Source organism: Ursus americanus, chromosome 19, assembly GCF_024610735.1.
Source record: "Ursus americanus isolate L20-20 chromosome 19, mUrsAme1.1.p, whole genome shotgun sequence".
NCBI classification, from domain to species: domain Eukaryota; kingdom Metazoa; phylum Chordata; class Mammalia; order Carnivora; family Ursidae; genus Ursus; species Ursus americanus.
In genome coordinates, this window is record NC_142145.1 from 45,559,647 (window position 1) to 45,580,173 (window position 20,527).

The following is a 20,527-nucleotide window of genomic DNA, read 5'->3' on the forward strand; positions in this document are numbered from 1 at the left end:
ACTCCCCCTGCTTGTGTTCCCTCTCTCGCTGGCTGTCTCTATCTCTGTCAAATAAATAAATAAAATCTTTAAAAAAAAAAAAAAAAGAAGATTGTTTTCCAGGGGATATGCCATAGACAGCAAGGACTCACGTCACCTGTCCTCCTGCATAAGTCCACTTTGTCTCGGCGCTGTGGAAGGCTGGTGTTTGAGTGACTGAGGGCGCCCCTTAAGTCTTTCGTAGCATCTCCTCCCCGATTACTTGCTTGAGTCTAAGGCTCACTGAACAAGTTACAAGGCTCCCCTTCTGCAACTTCTTGCCACTGCAACCAAACAGGGGCCCAAAGTGGTGGCTCTGATTTGCTATCTTCCAGCAAGAATTAAGTCCCAGGATGCACCCATTAACCACATTCAACGAAGCAGAGATTTAGAAGCTAATGTGTAATTTCACTGTTCACAGACAGGACTTCTCCGATGGCATGTGTTAAAGTGGAGGAAAAATCAGAGTGTAAAATAATTCAGCCCGATAACGCTGGAGCCTCCTATGTTTACGCAGCAACCTCTATTTAGGGTTTGGTTGGAAATGTGAAATTTGATGTGTCAGGGCCCAGGGGGGTGGGGATGGGCGGGGGAGGGGACAGAGAGACACAGATTGCCTGTCAGTAGCACCAGAGTGTCAATTTACTCACGATACATATTCCCGAGCCATCCTGACATCGACTGGAATGTCCATTGCAATCGCAGGGAACACATCGTCCGGTATAGGGGCCTTTGTTATCCCGATAGTATCCAGGGCTACAACCCTATTTTTCAAACAAAGCATTTAGTCAATATAAGGAAAGAATTATTATCCAAAGCATGTGACAATTCTGACTGTCCAGCATTCGCTTGTTCAGTCTTTTCTTCCCTAATTGATGTGTGGGTTTCTACTTTCACACGCTAGCTGGTCCACTGGCTCTTTCTGTCCGTTCTACCTTGTCTCCATACCACGGTGGGAGTGTGTGCTTGTGCCGGAGCAGGAGCCGTGTGGGGGGACATCAGAGAAAGGGGGAGAATGTGGAAATGGCTTCCTCTCCTTCAACCGATTTAGGGCGAGTGGGGGGGTGGAGGGGTGAGGGGGGTAAAGAGGGTCAGGATATCAGTCTTTAGCGAGGAGGGTCTCTAAGCAAATGCCGTCAAGTTCAAGTTCTCTTTGGATAGGCATTCCCTCTCCAAGAATGGGTTTGGACTGGTGGGGGGGGCAGTAGGGGAAGAAGGGGGACTGAAGTCTTCATTGCGATCGAGACAATAATGGCAGAAGCAGAGGAATCATGTCATGCCACTCACTGGTCTGTGGACAACAGGGAACCCCGGGGAGGGGAGCATGCTTGCATTCTCTACAGAACCCTGCAGGGGTGCTCGCTTCTCATGGGACACACACAGACCCAGCTGGAGGGAATCTTGTTGGGTGGGGTCTTCTTCTCTAGTTCAGTACTGCTTTGATTATTCCTATCTCTACACATTGTGTCTTTCTAGTACGAGTCATTATTTTTCATACAGATAAAAGGAATTACAGTTTTCTTTTGATGAACTGATATATATATAAAAAAAAGATTCTAGTTAAGAATGCCCCCAATAGAAAAAGAAACAATTCTTCCAACACCAGCCATTAAAAATTATTTAGATTTTTGTCTTTAAAGAGAATCATCGACATATTGCTTGTTTTGGCAGAGTGAATCAGTACACTGATTAAAACCAAATGTTGCCCCCAGTTTCTTTAACTGACCCCCTCAGATGCCCCATCTAAAATAACCAGAAAAAATAATATTTCAAGAAAAAACATCATCTTTTATCTAATCCTCTTTCAACAGCACTATGTCTGTAAGACTCTAAGGCTACAATCAAGGGAAATTTTAAAATGAACCGTCCACGTTCATTCTCATTTATTCAAAGGCTCTACCTGGTCAGGTGGGCAAGAGGAAGAAGCCAACCTGATGGGGCTGCTGAAAGAAGCCCCATGTACTCCCCAGAGCACCATATCCCAGTTTCTGATTGAAACTTCTCACCAAATTACCAATTACTACACATTGTACGCAATAACACGATAATAATTTCCAATATATTTTTCCCTTCAGCTATTAGAAACCATGTTTAGGCAAAAGAAGCTATTGCAAAAAATGAGATTGCTTTATGCGTTATATGAATAGGCTTGTCTACAGGAGAACCGAAGCATGAAAGGAATGTTCTTTAATTGAAAACACGACTGAGAGATACATTCGAACAAAATTCAGCCACTGGTAGTGTGATCATATCTATAAGCAAATACTCTCTACTACTAAGAGGTACTACTAAGTATCTCTTAATTACCACCATATATCATGTTATATGCTTATGAAACAATCATATTTGGTAAAGAACAAATTATCCAAATAAATAAATATATAAGGTTCATTTATGACAACATGCCTGAGTAAAAAGCCTTAATTAAACATGCTTTGGAAGGAAGGTAGTCCATCCCGATTAAAATTAAACCACCCACCCTAATCTGCTTTTGATTAGAAACAGAAAAAGTACCCTGCAAGAGTTCTATACCTATCACGTGACTCTTAGGTAGACCGTTTGTCAGTTACTGAAATATAATCATTCTCTCTGTAAAGCACACAGGTTGTATTGAAGACTTACCCTACGTGAAAATGAACATATCCTAATATACTATTTCAGTAAAGCATTTTAGCAACTAACCACTTTTTTACATGACAACTTTTCAGGATAACTTTTCCAATGAACTTTTGTAGTACAAATGAGAAAATTATGTCCCTATCAGGTTCTTAGAGCTATTTCAGTAGACATAGGATCTATTTCTCTGAGCATACATGTAAATATCCAGAAAGTTGAGAGAGAGAGAGACAGAGAGAGAGAGTGCACAGAATTTATGAGTGTTTAATGCCTGGCAAATTGAAGCTGTCTTGTTAGGTATTCTACAAATTTGATCTCATCACTTTTCTTAAACATGGATTTCACGGATTATTACTTTATTGGTAAATTTTCTTCCAAGCAGAATTTGGAGGTCTACAGGCATTGGACTCTTTTGTCTTGGGGCTTGGGTTACTCTCGAAAGGGCAGAAAGTTTCATACTGCACTAACATCCCACAAGCATTCAAACTCTGAGCTGTCCGGGCATTTCCAGGTGGGCTGATGTTTATAGGGTTTGTGGTTAACAGCTCAGGGGAGCAATCTGTCAGGCACCGTAATAAACCCTGCCAGTCAACGGGACAGGGAGGCTCTGCGCCCCTCCCCTAGCCCACCCATACCTCATTCATCCCCTTACCTTAAAATGTCACCAAGCTAGGAACCCTTTCCCATCCCAAACCAGAACGTAAAAGGGATGTTACCTGGCTGGGTTTAAAGTCCACATAACTTGCTTGCAGATGGCTTTGACCGGGAGGCTGAGGAAACGCCACCCTCTGCTGCTGTGAGTTATATCCCAGACACTGCCCCAGGGCTGCCCCAAAGATCCACAGCCATCCGGCGCTGCTGGCTGACCACCTCACTGCTGGGGGCATCCTGGTCCCCGCGCGTCCTGCTGCCTGTGCACAAACCCCTGCCTCTCCCTCTTATACCCGCCCTTCCTGCTCGGCGCCCAGGCCCGCCTGACTCAGGTAAGGCAGGCTGTCTGCGGCAGGAGGCCCCACCTGGAAACTTCACCCATGAGTCAGCCTGTGAGAGAGCACACATAACAGTCCCACAGGGAAGCACGCCGCTCTGTAATTCCTGCGAGGTGGGGCCGGCATCACCTTCTACCCACCTTACCCCGCAGACGGCACTAGCCGATTAGAGCAGCTGTAAATCACAGGCTGAGTCATGTGCAAAGAACACGCCCTGGGCAGGAGGCTGGTAATCGAGAGGTTCCACTCCTTCCCTGGGGCTATGATTTTATTTAGGCGGGCTAGAAAAGAGATAGAAGGAAGGGGGGGAGAAGAAGGTAGGCACCTGTGGACTAAATGTTACAAGACAGAAATCTCCAGAAAACCAGGACAGGTAGGCTATTTGCAGGTCATAAAAGGAACGTGTGTGCAGACCCCCCGGGGGCTTCCTGCTATCGAGGGCGAGGACAGAAAGGGAAAGATGTTGTTAAATGTATACACGCCGGGTGTAGGGAATAGGCCAAGTGACAATGTTTGCTATTTCCTAATAACTACACTGAACATTGTGCTTTCTTTCCCTCCCATTAGGAAGAGAACATACTTTCAGCTTGAGATATGAAACAGTTTCATTTTACGGCACATTTTAATCATCTGAGGACAAGTCAGGCTGGCTGGGCCTCATATGAAGGTCTGCTGGGAGCTAGGAAATTGGGCTTCAACTTCCCCTGGAAGAATCAGGACATTCTCTGGGCTCTGAGTCTATCAGCAGCAGGTGTCGGAGGGGCCTTCCGTTAGAGAACAGCCTGAGAACCCCAGGTCACCTAACGGGAAGGCAGGGGCTCAAATCCTGGGCTCCTGACGGGCTCCTTCCTACTTCCCAGAAAGTCCTGACTTCAACAACCCCCAGGATCGATCGAGTGCCTGTGGCTTTCCTGGTGAATTTGAGATGTTTGTAATTTCTTTTTCCTATCTAATACCTGGAGGTGGTCCAGGGAAGATAGAAGCCAGAGCCCAGTAGATACCTGTCCGATGGGCAGAGTGCCGCAGACCCCCCAGCAGTGCCAGGTGGCAGACAGGAGGGCCAGCCACAGGAGTCCCAGGGGGAGTTTTACGGTGGAGGAGAACTTCCTACCTGGCATGAGTCACCCATGTAGTCAGGGGGGCAGGCACACATCTCCACGTGATGTGCTCTGCGTCCACTTCCTGTGTCAGAGGCCTCTTCCAGCCCCACCCCGCTCAGAGAGAGCCGCTGTGTCTCAGTGAAGTAGAGGCCTCGGAGGCGCACAGCTTCCAGTCTAGAAAGTACCATCATCAGCTCTTCCCGGGACACAGGGCCACCACCGCTGGCGTGTCTGAAGTTTCCCTACACGTGAAAACAGAGAGGCAAGGTTTCCCTCCCGCAAGCTCACTTCCGGGGCTTTCAGAAAGGCAGACATCCAGCACAAGTCAAAGGAAAGACATTTATAATGCATATGGGAGAATAGAATAGAATAGAATAGAATAGAATAGAATAGAATAGAACAGAATAAAATAAAATAAAATAAAATAAAATAAAATAAAATAAAATAAAATAAAATAAAATAAAATAAAACAAAACAAAATAAAATAAAGTAAGTAGAAGATAGCGGATTTGTTTTCAGAAGTCAGGTGTCCTGGGTTATTCCCAAGAAGAGAGCACCACATGAAAGGGGAAAAACGAAGGCAGGAAATGAGGAACAATAAAATGCAATGAGATTTCCCAGTGTTATACTTATTTTAAAATGCACTTTTGTGTATGCAAGCACACACTGAGTGAGAACGATATAGGAGAGAGGCACATGGAAAGCCACGGGGTCATGCAGCTAGATCATTCATTAAGTGCACATAATTGGGACAGAAAGCACAGTCTCTTCTTGTACACACACATTTATATTATCTTATTTTACTTTTATGATGGTAAAAAATACATAACATAAAATTTACCATCTCAGCCATTTTTAAGTGTACAGTAAAATAGTGTTAATTATATTCACATCGTTGTGCAACAGATCTCTAGAACTTTATCACCTGGCAAAACGGAAACTCAGTACCTATTAAGCAATAACTTCCATTTCCTCCTTCCCCCCCTTCCTGGCAACCACCATTCTACTTTCTGATTTTATGTATTTGACTACTTTAAATACCTCATATAAGTGGGATCATGCAGTATTTGTCTTTTTGTGACTGGTTCATTTTACTTAGCATAATGTCATCACACTATGCTCTAGCATCTAGCTAGCTAGAACTATCGTATTCTAGCATGCGGCTGGATTATATGATATTCCGATATATGTATATATCATATTTGCTTTATTCATTCATCTGTCAATAGACATTTCGGTTACTTCCACCTCCGATCTACTGCGAATACTGTTGCCATGAACATGGGTGTGCAAATAGCTCTTCAAAATCCTGTTTTCAATTCTTTTGGATATATACCCAGAAGTGGGATTGCTGGACCATATGGTCATTCTATCTTTAAATTTTTGAGGAACCTCTATCCTGTTTTCCACGGTAGTCACACTGTCTTATAGTCTCACCCACAGTGCACAGGTGCTCCAATTTCTGCACATCCTCCCCAACACTTGTTATTCTCTGTTTTTTTGTTTAATAGTAGCCATTTCAATGACTGGGAGGTGGTATCTCATTGTGGTTTTGATTTGCATTTCTCTAATGATTAGTGACGTTGAGCATCTTTTCATATAAAAGCCTGCACTTTTAGCCTTTATATTCTGCTGCCTCCTTTAAACTTGGTTTCCACATCTCTTAAATGGGCATAGTAATACCTAATCTCTCAGGACTATGATGAAGATTAAAGAAAATTAAATAATATAATGTACATAAAGTGTTCAGCCCAGTGCCTAGCATGTAGTTGACATTCAATAAATGTTAACTACTGTTATTTACATATAGATATAATACTAATATGAGTTTAGTTTTTTTAACAGCTTGAGGTATGATTTACGTACAATAATAGTCCCTTATTTTAAGTATACAATTTTTAGTAAATTTACAGAAGTGTACAACCATGACCAACCGCAATGTAGTTTTACATTTTCATCCCCAAGAAAAGGAAGCTTTGTGCCCATTTGTAGTTACTAACTGTTCCCACCTGGAGCCCCAGGCAAGCACTAATCTATATTCTGCCTCTACTGATTTGCATATGCTGGACCATTTATATAAATATGAACTGCATTTCAATAGTCCACAAAAACTTTGCTTCTATTCATTTCATTTCCTCCCTGCTCTACTGTGCTATTATTGTCATATACATTACATCTTTATAAATTGTCTACCGATCCACACAGAACTATGATTATTGCTTTAAGCAGTTGTCTTTTAAATCAGATAGAAGAAAAAAAAGTTACAAACAAAAGATATATTTTTACTGCCTTTTATATTTACCTATGTAGTTACCTTTACTAGAGCTCTTCATTTCTAGTATGGATTGAAGCCATTGTCCCTAGTGTCCTTTCATTTTAGTCTAAAGATTCCCAGTAGTATTTCTTACAAGGAGGGTTGATTAGCACTGAATTCTCTTGGTTTTGTTTATAATGTAATGTCTTCCTTTCTCCTCCATTTTTGGACATTTTGCTGGATTTGTAATTCTTTGTTGACAGTGTGTTTCTTTCATGGTGTTACATTGAACACCATGCCATTGTCTTCTGACTTCCATGGTTTCTGGTGACTAGTCAGATGTCAACCTTATTGAGAACCCTTGTAAGTGAAGTGCATCTCTCTCAGTGCTTTGAAGATTCTTTGTCTTTGTCTTTCAGAATCCTTACTATGATGTTTCTGTGTGTGGATCTCTTGCATTTATCCTACTTGGAGATTGTTGAGCTTGGATGTGTAATGATTTTCGTCAAATCTGAGAAGTTTTCAGCCATTATTTCTTTAAATACTGTTTCTCTCTCTTTCTCTCTCTCTGTCCTTCTGGTACTCCAATTATGCATAGGTTATACATTTGATTGCATCTCACATGTCTTGGAGGGTCTTTGTTTTTCCTCATTCTTTGTACTTTCTGTTCTTCAGATTGGATCATCTCAGTGGACCTTCAAGTTTGCTGCTCCTTTCTTTTGCCTGCTCACCTCTGTTGTTGAGCCCTTATCTTAGCTCTGGCTGCCATAAGGCAATACTATAGACTCAATGGCTTAAACAACAGAAAGCTATTTTTGCACAGTTCTGGAGGCTAGAAGTCCCAGATCAAGATGCCAGCCAGTTCAGCCCCTGGTGAGAACTCTCTTACAGCTTACAGATGGTTGCCTTCTCAATGTGACCTTACTTGGTAGACGGAGGGAGTGAGTTTTCTGGGGTCTCCTCCTAAAAGGACATTAATTCTATCAGCTCACAGCTCTAACCTTAAGATCTTATTTAACCTTAATTACCTCTTTGTTCCAAATACACTCAAACTAGAGATCAGGGCTTCAACACATAAATTTGGAGAGGACACAATTCAGTCCATAGCAGCCCTTCTAGTGAATTCTTCATTTCAGTTATTGTAATTTTCAACCCTAGAATTTCTATTTGGTTCTTTTTAATAATTTCTATTTCATTATTGGTATTTTCTATTTGGTGAGAAACTGTTCTCATATTTTCCTTTAGTTCTTTAGACAGGGTGTTCTTTAGTTCTTTGATGTATGTTGATTTGAAGTCTTTGTGTAATAAGTCCAATGTCTGGGCTTCCTTAGGACAATTTATATTTATTGCCTTTCCCCCTGTATATGGACCACGCTTTCCTGTTTCTTTTTCATGTCTCGAAATTTTTTTTTCTAACAACTGGACATTTAACATAAGGTAATGTGGCAACTCAGGAAATCATATTTCTTCCCCATCCCAGAATTTGTTGCTGTTGCTGTTTACTGTTGTTGTTTGTGTCTTTGCTTAATGACTTTTCTGAACTAATTCTGTAAAGTCTGTATTCTTTGTCATGTATGGTTGCTAAAGTCTCTGCTTGGTTAGCTTAGTGGTCAGCTAGTGATCAGACAGATTTCTTTAAATGCCTAAAACCAAAGTCTCCTAGTCATTGCAAAAGCATTCTGTGGGTATGTTGAGGAACCCCTCAACACTCAGGCGGCTAACAACTCTGCTTTAGCCTTCATTTCCTGCTTGCTCAGAGCCTCAAGGTGAATCAGAAGTGAGGGCTTAGGTCTTGTCAGGTGAGCCAGAGGTGAGGGCTTAGAGCCTTTCCTGAACATGCTCACAGCCCTGAGTATGTGCGGCCTTCTACCTTTCCAAGATTGTGTCAGAGCTTTTCAAAGTCCCTATGTATACCTCATTCCCAGCTTTTTATTTTAAGCTTTGTGATTAGCCTATTATTAGCCCCAACTATTATCCATCACCTTAGCCAGCTATGATGTTAAGCAATTACCTGTAAAGGTTTTCAGTGACACCCCTAGGGAAGAGGCTTTTCATTTTAGGAAAGCTCCAAGTCAGGTCAAACAAAGACAGCCTTGGAAGTAGCATCTTCCAGAAAACCTCCAGACAGGTCAAATCATGACAGTTCTCTGGGAGTGAGGCTCTGCATAAGCTCCAATGACACTCCGTCTCCCTTGGTGGCTGCTGGGCTACTGGTTTTCACCTTGCTGGTGGGCTATTGCTTTTCAAGGCTACTGTGGAGGGATGGGTGGGGGGATGGGAACCGAGCAAGCTGACTGTCACAGAGCCTGAGGTTCTTACCAAGATTCAGCCAGTTTTCCTGATTAAACACTTTTCAGATTGCTGAAAGCCTACGGTCAATTTCCAGACTTCTAAATAGTTGATTCTGACCATCTTGCCAGTTTTCTCATTGCTTTAATGAAGGAGAGAATTTCTGGAGGTTCCTACCCCACCATTTTTGCTGGCATGGCCCCTCTCATATAAATAGAATCACACACTGTGTGGTCTGTGTCTTGCTTCTTTCACTTAGTATATTGCTTTTGAGGTTCATCCATGTGGTCCCGGGTACCAATACTTTGTTTCATTTATTGCCAAATAGTATTCCACTGTATGGATGGGCCTGTACAGAAATGTTAAAATAGGTCTACAAGTTCAAAGTACTTGAAAAGTATCACCTTGAGGTATTGGACATATTTAATAATACAAATGGAGCACTATTTTAAAGAAGTTGTCATAACTAACTAAATATAATGTAATGTTTCATGATTTGATAAGCTTTCCTTTATTTATCTTTATTAATCTTATTTCTTTTGGTGTTAGGCGTTTTTGTGCTTTTCTATTATTCATCCCAAGCATTTGTTGGCCACTGAGGAAGGCATGAGGATGAGAGGGAGCTACATCATACTATTTATTTCCAAGCTCGCCGGGTTTATAAGACAAGGATAATTACCTCTAGAACAAGAGAGACTGTGCTAAGTGCCATACAGATGGTATAAACAAAGCCCTGTGAGGATGAAACTCGGTATATTTTATATAATTTATATTTTCAATTTATATATATATGAATTACATGTATATAAATATAATTAACATTTTAAATTCATAAAATAAATAAAAAATCATAATTGCTTGAAAGAACTAAGGCATAGAACAGAAGAGGACCATCAAGAACGATTTTGTGTACGTTTTTCCTTTACCTCCACCACCTGCACGCGCACGTGATGCAGCCGGTCTGGTCGTGGGTTACTTGGTTCCTCATAGATGATGGACATGTGCTGACCCTGTGTAAAGAAAAACATCAATGCCATGGTTGAGATAGTCTGAGGCTTATAAGTGATAAGAACACATTTCTATGGATCTGCATTATATGGAATGCCTGATTCTACTAAATAGTGAAACGAACAGACTGGCAAAAGGATTAGTGAATGGAAACAGAAAAATAATACCTAATACAGTGCATGTTCACAAATAGGAAACCAGGAAAATCCCCTTGACTGAAAGTGGCTTTAAAGATGGATTTTTTATTTTATTTTTTTACAAAAACCATGCTTTGCAGTCAGCATATCAGGTGCATTTCTATTAATGCCGACAGGACCAGACTTTGGTCGCAAGAAACTGCTTCGGCAGGTGAATTCGTGAGGAGGGCGGGGCACGAGGAAGGGCTGGCAGGGCAGTGCAGGCGGCGAAGACAGGGAGCCACAGAGCCGCCTCATGCAGGAGGAAGAGCCCTGCAGCCCACCCCCTGTGGGATCCAGCCTTGCTCACTCTCAGCCTCTGAACCACCCCCTCTCCATAGCAGAGGCTTTTGAGGGACTCCTACCAGGCATAATGGGAAGGTCAAGCCACCATCATCACCTCCACCTTGAACCCGCACACAAAAGCTCCAGCTTTCCGTTGTAGCCCCAAGCCCAAAAGGGTTCCACACACTAGCGCTGGTTTTTCAGAAAGAAGACCATTTTCTGCTGTCACAGATCACTGAAAACCTTCATTTAAGGAACATGCCCTATAGGCTTTTAATTACAGTGGTTTGGAACAAAGCAGCAGAGGGAAGGTTTCATGAGCCTAAATTATTTCGCATGTTCGGAGATCAAATTAAGGAGAAATTCTGGTCATCGCTTGTCCGTGAATTCCAACTGTTTGCGCAATAAACTCTTTGGCAATAAATACCAGTATACTAATGGCCCGAGCTTCAGGTATTCTGAAAAAAAAGTAGGAAACTGAAATACAGCACTGCCAGGATGGCATTTTTATGGTGGAGTTATTTTTCCTTTAAAATCTTTGGTGCTTCATTTTCAAGATGTTCTACAAAGGTTCCTTGTAGTTTTTAAAACCACAGTTCAACAAATGTGGGTGCCAGTAAAAACAAAACACAACATAGCAGGCCCCAAACACAAAAATCCACCAGAGTGCAAGGCTCTCGGCTGTGACAAGATGTGTGAGACTTGCTAGTCCCTATCTCACGGTGAATGACACACCAACAGAAACCTTCGGGAAGCTGTGATTGCACTGCATTCACCGCAGCTCTTAAACCAGAAACAGAATCAAGTTCAGGCTCAGGCACCTCAACCTATGTCCAAGACCCTGGGCCCTGGGCTGTCAGAGATTTGAAGCAGAATGTGCCATGGACCCTGCCCCCTAGGAATTTTCTAGATTGCAGTTCTAGATTATGGGGCTGGTACATAGTGTCTAGATGTCACTTCTCTTCTCAAAAAGCCAAAGAGGCTCCCTACCATCAACATGAACTCAAATTCCTTAGCATAGCATTAGACACCCTCTTTCCTACCCTTCCAGGCTTTTTTTCTATGACTTGGGAATAACACAGCCAAGTTGGACAGGTCACCCCTTGGGCACTGCCCGTCTGTTTTGGTTTATCTTCTTCTTTGCCCCTGGAAGGGCTCTTCACCTGTCATGCCCATGCTTAAAGGTCTGGCTCAAAAGTAAGCCTTTTCATGAAGCCTTCTGAGGGTTTCTCAACTACAGAAGCCCCCACTCAGACCCCAGCTCCCACAGAGTCTTCTTTGAACTGCTCCTCAAATATGTTTCGTTCAGTGGATTGTAGCTACATGCATATTTCTTCCATCTCCCCTCTTAGATCCCACTTTAGTGAAGGAAAGGGATCACCTGTCCTTTATGAGCCCAACAACGTGGCCTTGCCAACGGGAAGGTCCCAAAAACACTGATGAGACTAAACTGAAAGAGACATTTTTAAAAAATTGAACATGAAGCAGTAACTTAGGAGAAGCAAGCATGAGATAACAGTTATGTTCTTTGGGAAGAGGAGACAAGAGAAACCGTGGGGGCTGGATGGGCAGGGGAAGCAGGATCCTGAGGAGGGGATCACCTGCTCTCAACGTCCCTTTCAATTTCCACAAAATATTGGAAATGACTTAATCCAATCTTTTTACAGGCCATTTATCAAGACATCCTAAAGTTGGATCAGCAACTGATTACAACTACCACTTTCAGCCACTTGGGCTCTGTTCTGATACCTACAGTAAGCTGCACATCCGGCTTCTTTTCCAGAAGAACCATGTCACCAGGCAGGCCAAAGGACTTGATTTGGTAGGTGAGGTAGCCACCATATGAAGAAATCTAAAATTGAAATTACAGGATCAACAGCACAGGCATTAGAAGTTGGCTGTGGCAACATTAACCCACATAAAAAGCACAAAGACACATAAGATCTGGAAAGATACCGTTAACCTGTTAGTGGTCACCTTGAGAGTGAAGAATTGAAGATGATATTTTAACTTTCTACTTTGTACCATTTTATATTATTGAAAATGTTTAGCATGAACATGATTGTTTTTTTATAAAAGATTTAGAAGGTATCTAGAAAGCATCTAGTGACTAGAAAAATACTAGTCACACAGAAAGAAGTAAGATCCTTCTATTCTCGATGACTACTGAACCAATGTTCATCTACTCTATAGCTACCCTAAGAAATCTAGGCCATCGGCATCTTATTTCACTGAGAGAATTGGTTAATATCTATCAGTTACAAAATGAACCTCCAGACATAAATTTTTATTATTTATTTATTTATTTTTTAAAATAATTTTTATAATGTTACGTTAGTCACCATACAGTATATCCTTAGTTTTTGATGTAGTGTTCCATGATTCATTATTTGCATATAACACCCAGTGTACCATGCAATATGTGCCCTCCTTAATACCCATCACTGGCCTAACCCAGTCTCCATCCCCCTCCCCTCTGAAGCCCTCAGTTTGTTTCCCAGACACTGGGATCCAGACAAATTTTTTTAAAAACTTCCCCTGAGAGCAGATGGTGAGTATTTCCTACGTGATCATATGTAAGCCATGTCCACCTGCTCCAGTAGGTATAGGGACCCTTTCTCAATGCTACCTTCATAGGGTGATCATGGTGGAGGCATAAGGTCATAGTGACGGCTGCTTCACCTCCAGTCCTGACACTTCTCACCCTTAAGGTAAAGACCAGTCAAGAAAGGAGTAATTGAGACATGAAAGCAAGAGGCAATATCACCTCAGAGTGGGGCAGGACAGAATGCCTTTCTTGAAAAACACACACAATGTGCAGCAGGGGAGAGGGAATAGCATTTCTGGGACCCCGATTCACTGAGGTTTCCTAGAATCCTCAACACAGAGTTATGATCTTAGAGTCTGAAGTATTCCAGGGTAACGTCTTAACGGAGATTAAATATTGCCTTTCTGATGGGCTAGGGTTGGTTTTTTAAAATATGTCCACAAATTCTTTGATACTCTTGTCTTCAAGAGTGGAGCTTAGACCTCCTCCTCGAGTATGGACTCAACTTAGTGACTGGCTTCTAACAACTAGAATATGGCGGAAGTGAGGGTATGTTATTTCTGAAATTAGGTCATAAAAAGATTGTGGTTTCTATTTTGAGGTTCTCCTCTCTCTCTCTCCATCTCTCTCTCTCTCTCCATCTCTCTTTCTATTGGTTATTTTAAGGGAAGTCAGGTGCCCTATCAAAAGGACCCTCAGGCAGCATCTGGGGGCCTCGTGTGGTGAGGCCCTGAGACCACCGCTCGGCACCCAGCGAGGAACAGAGGCCTATGACAACCACATGACTGAGCTTGGAAGTGGACCCTCCAGTTCTGGTGACTCCAGCCCTGGCTGACATCTTGCCCACAACCCTCTGAGAGACCCTGAGCCATCCATTCCTGAATTCCTGATCCACAGACACTGGGCAAGATGACTGTTGCTTTAAGCTGCACAGTTTTGGGGTAATTGTTTGCATAGTCACAGGTGAGCTCTATGTGGGCTCACCATGTGGACATGAAGCTGGGCATTAAGTGAGGGAGGAGAGGGGTTATATGAGAGGAGAAACACTGCCCACATCCAAAGGTCAAAGGTCAAAACCCAAAGTCGTTCAACTAGAAGATAGCATTAGAGACCTCAGGCCAACAAGGCCCTAATATTTAGTGATTCTAAGAGACTAGGGTGCCTCCTGAGCTGGGCCCTGTGAAATCTATACCTTCGAGAACACTCTACTACCGTCTGCTACCAGGTGCATATGTTACCTGGTGATGTTTCTACAGGAAGCCCACACTTCTGTCCTCCAACATGAGCACAGGGGGCCAGGCTAATTTATGCAGCAAAGGAAGAGCAACTCGTATATAAGCTCCCCGAGGAGTGTCTCTAACCGCATGTGATTCCACTAATGACAGCCAAGCTGCCACCGGAGCCTGTACTTCTTTTAATAAGCTCATGAGTCACTTTTCAGCTTTTGTTTTCCTGACAAGGAGCCTTTCTTCTGCTTTAAAACAAAGAAATCTTAGCATTGGCATTTAAGGGCACACGGGTTCCATTTGCAACAGATATTATTTAACTGGTTAAGTAAAAATGGAGAAAAACATGGTGCATGATTTCCTTTGCTGGGGAGCTAACACGTGTCGGTACGTGAGGCTCATATAGGCTCAGCCCCTCCCAGGGGAGGGCAGCATTTTTTCCGCATTTGTAGCTAATCTAACTTCTTCGGTTGTAGTAACCTGAACTTCCTGACGCTTCCTTCCAGACAGGAAATGATGCTCACGCAGTGATGGAGAAGGCCCGGTCGGGGGCCTTACCTTGTCTCCCAGGTAGGAAAGAGGTGCAACCCAGGATGCACTGTGGACGGTGGAGGGCAGCTCCTGGAGGTCTGCAACCACACTGCTGCTGCCCGGGTTGAATGAGACGGGGATGTCTGCTCCGTCCGCTGTCTCCAGGCACCAGCCCATCATATCCGCAAACTAGAACACAAGAGCACAGGATGGACACGTGGGCCTGCAGCTTCTCTGGTGATGGCTGAATTACACAGAATAGAAGAACATGGGGTAGCCATCTTGTTCCAGAGGCTTCCTTTATATGCCTCCTCTTGAGCTTACACAGAACCCTCACCCAGCACAGCCTCCCGCTGACCTGTGACGAAGAGGAGTTCTCAGATAGTGGTGACCATATATATATGGGGGACTTTTCTTTGTATCTCAGCACACATCCCGGTTCTTGACATTTAGTAGGTGCTCAATAAATGTCCGAACAATATATAAATAAGTGTGGGAATGATAACGAGGCCTGTGGGCACATTGTAATGGTGAGCTCCTTAGCAAATGTGAGGTGCGATACAGTGGCCTGCTATCATTACTTTCCTCGAAATAAATCCTCATAACTAAATATTTCCCTGATCATTAAGGAAGCCAAGAGTTAAATGACGAGGGGGTGGAAAAAGGAATTGACAAGACATTGATTAGGAATAATGCTTCTGGGTTCCCCTGAGAGTAGAAGACTTCTGTGGATGTACAAACTAATTTTTTTCCTCAACTACAAGCCTACATTCCTTTTGGGAATGAAATACACGAAATAACCTTTCCTTGAATATCTATTGGGCATAAGACGTTACTCATACAAAGAAAGCAAGCACGAGACTGCTGGTTCTGGAATAACGAAGGCAACAAAAGTTTTAGTTTCGTGGAGTTTATTTAAAAACGCACATAAAGGGGCGCCTGGGTGGTACAGCGGTTAAGCGTCTGCCTTCGGCTCAGGGCGTGATCCCGGCGTTATAGGATCGAGCCCCACATCAGGCTCCTCTGCTATGAGCCTGCTTCTTCCTCTCCCACTCCCCCTGCTTGTGTTCCCTCTCTCGCTGGCTGTCTCTATCTCTGTCGAATAAATAAATAAAACCTTTAAAAAAAAAAACGCACATAAATAACTGAAAAATTTAACTTGGATATTCATGTAAAGTAGGTGAGACAGAAAGTAAAACATAAGGCAATAAGAAGCAGCGAGGGGAAGAACAACCAGCTCCATTCAGCTGATGAGTGTTGATTGAGCACATACTATGTTCTGGATCCTGCTGTAGGCACCTGGGATGTCGTAGGAGCTCACATGCTAGTGTTGGAGGAAGATACATAATAAACAAATTTTACAACTAAATGTATAGGGGGCGCCTGGGTGGCTGTCATTAAGCGTCCGCCTTTGGCTCAGGGTGTGATCCTAGGGTCCTGGGATCGAGCCCCACATGAGGCTCCCCGCTCCGCTGGGAGCCTGCTTCTTCCTCTCCCACTCCCCCTGCTTGTGTTCCCTCTCTCGCTGGCTGTCTCTCTCTCTTTCAAATGAATAAATAAAATCTTAAAAAAAAACAAAACTAAATGTATCGTGTGTCAGGGAGAATGCTACAGAATGCACTAAGAAGGGTGAGGTAGAGAGTGACGAGGGTGAACTACTTCATAGGGGGTGGTGACGGAAGGCCCCTCTGAGCCGGGGACGCTCGAACCCACCTGACAAACTGAGGCACTGGGCACAAGAACATCTGTGGGAAGAACAGGGCACGCTGAGGAATGGCGAGGGTGAAGCTTAACACTTAACAAGGTAAGAGATAAAATCTCCACTAGCCCTTCATGCTTCGTGACAATCCACTTCCTCCCCATTCGGAAGTACTAACACACACCGAAACTTCGAATCCCTTGCATACCTTAGTTCTTCTTTTATGTGAACTGTGACAATGATTATTTATTCCAAAACAGAAGCAGCTGGTACAACCCTTGGGATTCGCTGGGTCCAAGTAGAACGATCCTTCTCGACACACATTACATTCTGTACCCTCCACATTCTCCTATTGAAATAAAACATGAAACAAGAGATCACTTCCTCTAAAGCTTCCCTGATTGCCATTAGCTACTTCCACAAACTAAATGCCAATGTAAGATGTTAGAACACGGATGCTAACAAACCATGGAAAGTTACGTAATTGTTAAGCTATTCTATCACATTAATTGTTTAAACTCTTCTGCCACACTCAAGTGAAAGAGAGACTTTTCTAGACCTCATGAGATGCCCCTTGGCATCTTTAAAGTAGAGAAATAGCAGCATGAGGATTCACAATATGGGGGTCCTGGTTCACCCCACTTACTACCACCTCAAAACATCTGCTGAGATTTAGAAGCTCACCTACCACCTGACAGAACACCCTGGAGCAGATTATTAACCTGGGGTCTATGACCTGGGAATAAGATTCCAGGGAACCCATGAACCTCTTGAAATTGTAGACTAAGGTTTATATCAACTTTTCTGGAAAGGGTCTGTACCCGTCTTGTGATTCTCCAAAGGATAAGAGGGGTCTTTCCTTCTAACTATGTCTATCAAATGAGCTAATAACTATTAAATGCTACATGCATTGTGGAAATCTATTACAGGTCAGTCCCACTCCCCATATAATTTTATATGTTGACTCAACACCAAGAACTTCCTCACTGACCAGTGGCTGACGTCCCTGGCATTGCACGTTCTGTCTTACCTTGCAGAGGCAAGCTCCAGTCCCTGGGTCACAGACTCCTGGCTCGGTTCCATCCCTGTTGCAATGGCAGGGAAGGCACTCGGGGAAGTGGTAAAACCCGGAAGCACACCGGTCACACTGCCGCCCTGTGACTCTGGGCTTGCACCTATGTTCAAAGCAAAAGAGGCAAAAGCTTTCATCACCTTTCCCACACAGTTCTGAAGTCCACCTGCACTGTAGCAGAGCACCTCTGACCCTGCGTCCCTGGGGGAGCTGATGCCTGAGTGTCATGGGGTGGGATGTTCCAGACAGAAGGAACAGAGGGCAACCGCCTGGTGTGTGCAGGAAGCACATGTATGAGCGGAGAAAGCTGACCCATGAACTGAAGGGAGGCAAGAGGTAGCTTATGGGGATGGATGGAGATGCTGGCTGTTGTGACACTGTCCAGTGACAATGGAGTGAGGTGGCTGAGCCCTGGGCACTGAAGGCCCCCTGGCCCAAGTACTGATCAGCTCTGGCACACAACAGATATGGTGTCTTAATAACTTGCTAAGGCCTCATATTCTCATCTGTGGAAGGGGAAAATTGCTAGCTGCTGCCTCCCAGGCCCCCTGTGGAGACAGATGAGGCTGTGGCTGGCACATGGCAAGCTCTCGGACAAGGAATCGCCATCTTGCAAAGTTTTAAGTAGGAAAGAGTGTGGTTGGAGTCAAGAGGGAGAAGGGGCTGAATTAGGGCAAAGACATTTGAGATGGAGAGGAGGGATGGGTTCCAAGCTATTTTGGGGTGAGGTTGCTGGGGCTTGTAATGTTCTGGATGAGGAGACAGAAGAGGGGAAGACAAGGAAGACTCTCGGTCATCCAGCCTGAGCACCGGAGCAGATGCTGGAGTGGGCAGGGCTGGCAGGGAGTCTGTTCCTGGGCTCCAAGGAAGGCTCTGTGGGGAGCGGCGAGCCATCCACGTGTCTGTGCACTTGAACCACAGAGTGGAGGGGAAAGCACAGAAGCTGACCGAGGGAGAGCAGCCGGCTGCCAGCAGAACAGAGAAGCCCAGCACCCCACGGGGTGAGGAGAGAAAGAGGAAGTGGGTGCCAGCCTCCCGTAACTCAATCATGGAGCTCCACGGCTGACGTCTGGTGGGACCCACGCGCTGATCTTTTCTTTGTGGGTCTAAAGAAAGTACTAGGAAATGTGCTTCTTCTCAAAACATTGGGAGTATAGTCTGATATGAAAAATTTTATCATTAACTTGCTACCAATACCTGTTAAAATATCTTACCCAAGGAACCATCCTGAAAAAGAAAAATCTAACTTAATTTCCCACTAAATTTGTCTTTGGCAAATATTTGCTTATACCCTGGTACAGAATTTTATGTTTGATTAAGAACACACACTCGAGACCAGGCAACCTACCTTTGAATCCCAGCTTTGCTACTTACTGGATCTAGAACTTTGAGCAAATGAACCTCTTTACAGCTGAGTTTACTTATCCGTAAACACGGAGATCATAATATCGACTTTGTAGGAGTATTGTGAAAATTAAACAAAATAATATACGGAAAAGCCTTAGAACAGGGCCACGCACACATATAAGAATTCGCTATTATTACTCTTGCAATGGCATTGGCTAAGAGGAGCAATGGGACTCCCTTTATCCCTCTCCGCACACCTAAAAAAGACACAATCAGTTTTACCTGCAAGGCCTGCTGGCAGGTCAAACATCATTTCGGTTCCAGCCCCATCCCCTTTGTCTTCCTCCCCACCTGATACCTGCAGAAATTCTTTTTGTAAGGAAGTAAATAGTCTCCAAATCACACGTATGGAAAAGTAGATAGAAAGTGTCAACATTCTGCTTGAAGGGATCACTGCAGTGTGGTGGATAGAAACTTTGGAAGGGGGTGAGAGACTCTTTGGGGAAGCTGGGTAAACTAGGGGCCACTCACAGATTTCATTCATTTACTCATTCATTCATTCTTTCTTTCTCTCCAACACACACAAATTTCCATTCACTCTCAGAGGGTTCCTAGGCTCTGACTGATAATACCTGCTCTCTTCTTGTGCATCTCAGGCTAAATGCAATCACACTGTCCAACAACAACAACAACAAATGACTGTTGCCAGATGCCTATTTCTGGAGGCAGCAGCAAGGGCTGAGCACAAGACTCTGGTGGTCTAGAGACGGAAAAGAAGAGAGTACAGAGAGCCCCGCTCAACCAAACTTGTCAGAAAGAGGAACCTTCGATCAGGAGAGGAGCTTGGAGATGGCCTGACTTCTACTGTGCGGGCTCCACTCCTCTCACCCGGCCGGGAGGAAAGGACACTGCGCAGAGACGGTGCTATTGTCGCAAACTGCCAACTGGGCAGTTTGTCGAACCAAAGTCCATGTTTCTTCTAGCAAATACTCATGGCTTCTGGTTTACAGGTGCCTTAATTGAATGCTGGTGCCAAAGAAGCCACTCACATACTGAATGCCATGGCTGGACGAGGCCGAGAGGGGCCCCTGGAGCAAAGGACCTGGACCCAGGCCTCCAGGACGAGGATAGGCAGACAGGAGCCTATTTTTAGTATTTTCACTTGAGTGGAAAAGAAAGGGGCTGGAGTGTTTTTGCAGGTAGGGCAGCTGCGGAAGCTGCTTGTTGAGACAAGGAGAAAGGGAAGCAAAATATTCCTCGCCTCTTTATTTCAGAATGCTGTGAGATGGTGGTGGCGAGGACAGGTGGGCTGAGGGCGTGTGGCCACGTCAGTGAGGTAAGGTAAATCTCTGGGCCTCAGCACGCAAGT

General features: G+C 44.0%; 1 protein-coding gene across 6 annotated transcripts in view; it reads right to left on the reverse strand.

Annotated features, from left to right (window-relative positions):
* Positions 1 to 20,527, reverse strand: part of LAMA3 (laminin subunit alpha 3) — a 254,952-nt gene that overhangs the window by 71,186 nt on the left and 163,239 nt on the right. For 5 of the 6 annotated variants that reach the window (XM_045781833.2, XM_045781832.2, XM_045781831.2 and 2 more), the window contains 7 exons: positions 17,770 to 17,914; positions 16,948 to 17,088; positions 15,068 to 15,229; positions 12,489 to 12,587; positions 10,193 to 10,276; positions 4,735 to 4,965; positions 669 to 782 (listed from right to left, as the gene is read on the reverse strand). In XM_045781833.2, the coding sequence (XP_045637789.2) occupies positions 669 to 782; positions 4,735 to 4,965; positions 10,193 to 10,276; positions 12,489 to 12,587; positions 15,068 to 15,229; positions 16,948 to 17,088; positions 17,770 to 17,914 (976 nt within the window). The other variant, XM_045781838.2, reaches the window with a different exon arrangement.